Raw genomic sequence first — 6396 nt, 5'->3', positions numbered from 1 at the left:
AAAAAAAAAAAAAAAAAAAAAAGAATCCAACTCAATAAATAAATAAAATAAAATACTAAATAATGACATCAGATTTTAGTTACATTAGCTTCACTACAAATGGTGTCTTTTTATTTTAGTTATTATATATCAAAACAAAAAATCTTTTGTTTTTGAGATTATGCCTGCAAAAATATTAGCTGACATCCACATATTAGTAAAAATTTCAATTTTGTTTAACTTAGTTTTTTTAAGGAAGCTAAACATTAAAAAACTGATCTTTCTAATTCTGAACTTAACTGATTTTTACAAAAGAATTATAAAATGTAACCAAATAAATGGATGGGTGTGCAACATCAGAAATGTAAACTTCTATTAAGAAATTTTTTACAAAGTTTGTAGACTGTAACCTTGCATTGTGAAGTACATTGTCCTCTAAACCTGGTTTATCAGAAATATTTTTGCTTATCATTTGTTCTTTTTTTTTTTTTTTAAGTGGAAAATAAATGAAGCTCTTAAAGAGATGGAAGAGAAAAAGATTGAAATCTCCAAGCTCCAGGAACAAGAAAAGGCACTCTATGCTGGTTTTCAAGCAGCCATTGGAGAAAACAATAAATTTGCTAACTTCCTCGTGAAGGTCCTAAAGAAGAAAATTAAGAGGGTAAAGAAAAAGGAAGTTGAAGGAGATGCTGGTTTGTACCCCTTTCCTACACATGATCCCATTTTCTCTCATGAACATGAAATAGAGAAGTAACTAAGGGACCTAATAGATATCTTATTCTTTTCATTGCAACACAATGTTGAGCCACTGTGGGGGTTAAAAAAGAGAGGATATAAACCTTTAGGTCTTTAAACATCTGGAATTAATGTGTGTGTGTGTGTGTGTGTGTGTGTGTGTGTGTGTGTGTGTGTGTGTGTGTGTTTGTATCTGGTATGAGTTAGCCCAAGGTAGTTGAATCCTTTACATGTTTGTTTCCTGTGTGTCTTCTTTGGTGAAATGTCTCTTGTGTTTTGCCCATGTTTGAATAGGATTGTTTGCTTTTCTGCTGTTGAGCTTTGTGCGTTCTTTATATGTTCTAGATACTAGCCCTGTGTTGGATATATACTTTGCAAATATTTTTCCTTAGTGTGGAACTTGTCTTTTTATTTGCTATAATACCATTTGTTGAAAAGAGTGTCTCTCTGCCATTGAATTGCTTTTGATCTTTGTCAAAATCACTTGTGTGGATCTTTTTCTAGGTTCCCTATTCTGTTCCATTGATCTATATGTCTATCCCTCAACCCATACTACAGTCTTGATTACTGTAGCAATGTTTTGAGTCCTGAAATCAAGTAGACTAATTCCTCCCAGTTTATTCTTTTTCAAACTTGTTTTAGCAATTCTAGTTCCTTTATCTTTCCATATTTTAGAATAATCTTATTTACATCTACCAAAAATCATGTTAGAGATTTGATAGCAATTGTGTTAAACCTGTGTATCAGTTTGGAGAGAACTGGCATCTTTACTACATTGACTCAGATTTGGTCAAAGGAGAGAGTCTTTGCCAACATAACATTCCCAGCAAGCTTTGGTACCCGATCCCCAAATCAAACAAACACCTTTGTACTTTTGCAGCAAAATATGAATATTCTCACTGAGAAGGTTAAATAAAAACAATAAAGAGCATCACTTCAGTTCAGATAACTTATGAAAGTCTTTTCTGTTTTTAGAACATTCTTTAATTTAAGAATTGTGGGCCTGTCCCACCAAGTGTGTGTTAGGTGGGTTGCAACACAAGCAGCTTAGAAACTTAGTTTCAACTCGCCTGGCTTGACGCATTGGTAGTAACTGTACAACCTTCTGTAGGCATTTGAGTGTGTGTTCTCTGTGTCCTTAACGATTTTAAATTCTTCTAAAAATACCGAGTAATTTCCTGATTTACCTCTTGATTATTTTTCTAGTGACCGACTCATTGAAAAATAGTTTACTTTAAAAATGGGGTATTTAGTTTAATATAGGAACTTCTCTCCTAACAGTGTCCTTCTCTTTCCTTAGATGAAGATGAGGAAAGTGAGGAATCAAGTGAGGAAGAATCCAGCTTGGAGAGTGATGAGGATGAGTCTGGATCTGAAGATGAGGTTTTTGATGATTCCATCTGCCCAACAAGTAAGTTGTATAAAACCATGTGTCCTCAATGCTGAGAAGGCCCTTTTGTTGTTTCTCAATTCTCTGATAATAAAACTTAAGGAAAGCGTCGTTTAAAATATATGATATGACTGGGTACGGTGGCTCAGCCTGTAATCCCAGCACTTTGGGATGCTAAGGCGAGAGGATTGCCTGAGCCTGCAAGTTTGAGACCAGCCTGGGCAACTTGGTGAGACATCATCCCTATAATACAACCCAAAAACTAGCCAGGCATGATGGCGTGCATCTCTAGTTCCAGCTACTTGAAAGGTTGAGGTGGAAGGATCACCTGAGCCCAGCAGGTCGAGGCTGCGGTGGCTGTGAGCATGCCATTGCATTCCTCCAGCCTGGGCAACAAGAGTGAGACTCCAACTCAAAAATTAAAAAAATAAAATAAAATGTATGGCATATTTTTCTCTTAAGTATAAGGATATTCAATCATTCATTCAACAACATTGAACTTCTAGTATATGCCAGGATCTTGTCTGATGCTAGGGATACATCAAAGTATAAAACAAACTCTCTTACCCTCATGGAGCTTAAATTCTAGTGTAGAAAGACAATAGATACAACGAGTAAGTTAAATGGAATTTGGGAAGGTGGTACATGCTATGGGAAAAGAAATGTAAAAGGAAGCCAGGCTCCGTGGCTCAGCCTGTAATCCTGCGCTTTGGGAGGCCGAGGTGAGTGAATTGCCTGAGCCTGCGGGTTCGAGACCCACCTGGGCAACTTGGCGAGACCTTATCTCTACAATAAAAATAAAAAAAAAAAAAAATTAGCCTGGCGTGGTAGCGCGTGCCTGTAGTTCTGGCTACCCGGAAGGCTGAGGCGGAAGGATCACCGGAGCCCAGCAGGTAGAGGCTGCGGTGGCCGGGAGCAGCCACTGCACTCCAGTCTGGGCGACAGAGTGAGACTCCAACTCAAAAAAAAACCAAAACAAAATATAAAAGGGGTTCAGGAGTGGGGGCAGGGAGGAGCGGTTGCTATTTTAAATAGCATGGTCAGGAAAAATGTTAATAATACTTTTGGGGGCTCTCTTGATGATTTATTATCTGTTCTCTTAGGCAGCTGTTTATGAGTGACAAGTTAAATGATCTGCAGACAACAGATGATTCAGAGTTATTATAAAATGCAGCAAGTTTCAGTTTATACAGTAACACTAGATTATGATTTTTATATATTTTTACAATACTCTCTTTTTTTGACAAACCCATTCAAATGTTTGTATTTCAAATCTGTTTTGTAAGGACACTTTGTACCAGTTTTCTGAAATGGATGGCAATTTACATTTATTGCTTTCACTGGTGAAACCAGTCTGGAGCAGACAGACCCATATTCTTATAGTCTCAATAGATGAATGGTTCAGTAGAGAAAAACTCATTTGTTCTGAACTGTAACCTGTTTTTCTAGACATTTCAAATAAAATTTAATTAAATTTTAGAAGTTTAATTTCAAATAAAGTTTACATCTTATTTTACTTTTGAAAACAAGAGTCTTTCTGGAATCTTAATATTTATGAGTGGAATAGAACACAAAAACCTTGTAAAGCAACTTCTTATTTTACAGCAGGTTTAAATGACTTGAACAATGACTCACAACTAGTAAAGTGGCAGAACTAGGGCTAGAACTAAGGTTTATAAATCCCATTTTAGTATTCTAGTTTTATATTTGCTACCTATTGCATGGTGGATAAATTTGGCTCTTAGTGTGCTGTAGTGGAAATAACAGAGAGATAATATACTTGTTTCCTATTCTGTCATGTACTAATTGTATCACCTCTCTAAGACTTGGAGACTTCATCTATAAAATGGAATGATGTACATCAAGGAGTTTCCACAAAGCCTGGCTCAGAATATTTCTCAGAGAGAACATCAATACTAGTCTCATTATTATTGTCATGATTATTAAAATTATTCATAGTTCCACCTGGAGCAATGGAATCGTAAGTGTAGTAAAAGCTTGCTAGAGTGGAACTGCCAAGTAGACTTTATTGATTCTGAAGCTCCAAAGTTCATACTCCTGGAACTATGACACCCCATAAAAAAATGAGACTGCTTTTTATATTTCTCTTTTCAGATTGTGATACAGCTCTTTTTGAACTGGCCCTTCAACTCCGAGAGAAAAGGTTGGACATTGAGGAAGCCTTAGTTGAAGAAAAGAAGATTGTGGATAACCTCAAAAAGGAATATGATACATTGTCCAAAAAAGTACGGTGGCCTGCTTACTTATTTATCCTGTCTCAAAATGCTACATATCCTCTCAGCTATAATATTGCCATCTTATAGCAATGGCAATGTTAGGACTTCTCCTCAGTAAAGAAACATTTCAAATGTTATGGCCAGGTTCTTTCTCCTTAAGCACAGTTGTGGTGAAGGCCATTGCTCTTTTGGCAGTTAGACTTTATCTTAAACATTGGTTTCCAAACTCTTTTTTTTAATTTAATTTATTTTTTTTTTCTTGAGTTGGAGTCTCACTCTGTCGCCCAGACTGGAGTGCAGTGGCCGCTCCCGGCCACCGCAGCCTCGACCTGCTGGGCTCCGGTGATCCTTCCGTTTCAGCTTTCCAAGTAGCTGAAACAACAGGCGTGCACTACCAAGCCCAGCTAATTTTTTATATATTGTAGAGATGAGGTCTCACCAAGTTGCCCAGGCGGGTCTCGAACCCATGGGCTCAGGCAATTCACTCACTTCAGCCTCCCAAGGCGCGGGATTACAGGCTGAGCTACTGAGCCCGGCTATCCAAACTCTTTTGACGACATTATTCCTCTCCCCCTATAATAAATATGTATGTATTTATAAATTATATTCATGAACTAAATTATAGTATACATTATGAAATATTCACAAACACAGAAATTAAAAAGAATGAGATAAAAATAAATAGGAGTAGAAACTCTGATATTTTCATCCTGCACCTCAGTAGATCATTTTAATGATCCTCTGAGGACATGCATCCCATCTTGGAGTCTACAAAGCCGAACTTCCAGTATAATATTGACCTATTTATATCTAATCTACTCACTTTTTCTTTTAGGTACTTTTATCTAAAGTAATATCACTTAACTTGATTCACATTCAGAAATATTTTTGATAGATTATTTCTCCTCTTACAAATATCAAATGATTCGGAAAACTTTCAGGTTTTCTAGGACATGAAGAACATGTAGTTTCATTGCTTTAAAGGACTTGTTTATTTAATTTCTTGAGGTCATTATTTCCAAATAAGAGTCCTACCATTCTGACAAACACATTTCATGCTGAGGGATGCATTTCATGGGGAAAGTAAAAGGGAGATGAGGACATGTCTTCTAGGCTTTTATTCACAAAACTTTCAACTCTGGGGACATAGAAATGACTAAAAAGGTGCTGTGGATCATAATTTAGCAGAAAGAAAATTATTTACATTCCTGGCTTCCAAACTGGGTTCGTGCACTTAATCACAGCTCAGCAAAGCAGATTCTCCTCCTGCTTTACTTTCTCCAATATGGTTTTATTTGCCACCTTAGGCATGTGTTCACTGAATCTCGTTACCATTTCACATATGGGGCTTTCTACAGGTGAAAATTGTGGCAACCAATCTGAATGTAGCCGAGGAAGCCCTGGAGGCCTATCAGCGAGAGAAGCAGCAGCAGCTGAATGAACTTCTGGTTGTGATTCCACTCAAGCTTCACCAGGTGATGCATGTGGGGAGGTTGCCCCACCCTGTCTGAACAGAAGAGCCATCACACCAAGGCTTTTCAGAGAAAGATTCGTGGGTCACTAGCTAGTGCGGAGAATTATGGTTCTTTGATGAGAACTCTCCTTGTAGAACAACACACAAGCTTGTCTTATCTATCCATTGTCAGATTCTTATAAAAGAGTGACATCAAAACAAGTGTATTTCCCTATGGCCCATTATCACTTTGAAAGTCCAGTCTTTTCAGGCCTGGAGAAATGAGGAGCCTACGACTTAAGAATAGAATGGCCTGGCTGGGTGCAGTGGCTCAAGCCTGTAATCCCAGCACTTCGGGAGGCCAAGGTGAGAGGATTGCCTGAGCTCAGAGATTCGAGACCAGCCTGGACAACTTGGTGAGACCTCATCCCTACAATAAATCAAAAAATAAGCTGGGCATGGTAGCATGCGCCTATGGTTCCAGCTACTTGGAAGGCCGAGGCGGAAGGATTGCCTGAGCCCAGCAGGTCAAGGCTGCGGCGGCTGTGAGCGTGCCACTGCTTTTCAGCCTGGGCAACAGAGTGAGACTCCAACTCAAAAAA

General features: G+C 38.1%; 1 protein-coding gene across 1 annotated transcript in view; it reads left to right on the top strand.

The window, feature by feature from the left end:
- The window catches only part of LOC103275825 (cilia- and flagella-associated protein 44-like), a gene marked incomplete at its 5' end in the record, with an annotated part of 78393 nt that overhangs the window by 55240 nt on the left and 16757 nt on the right, over window positions 1-6396 (top strand). Inside the window, 4 exons of the mRNA XM_008073229.1 lie at window positions 476-671; window positions 2015-2125; window positions 4220-4350; window positions 5700-5816. Coding sequence (XP_008071420.1) covers window positions 476-671; window positions 2015-2125; window positions 4220-4350; window positions 5700-5816 — 555 coding nt within the window. The remainder of the gene's footprint in view (window positions 1-475; window positions 672-2014; window positions 2126-4219; window positions 4351-5699; window positions 5817-6396) is intronic.

This window comes from Carlito syrichta, unplaced genomic scaffold (genome assembly GCF_000164805.1).
Source record: "Carlito syrichta isolate Samal-C Ts95f unplaced genomic scaffold, Tarsius_syrichta-2.0.1 Scaffold315771, whole genome shotgun sequence".
Taxonomy (NCBI): domain Eukaryota; kingdom Metazoa; phylum Chordata; class Mammalia; order Primates; family Tarsiidae; genus Carlito; species Carlito syrichta.
This window is presented reverse-complemented; position numbering and strand designations above follow the sequence as displayed.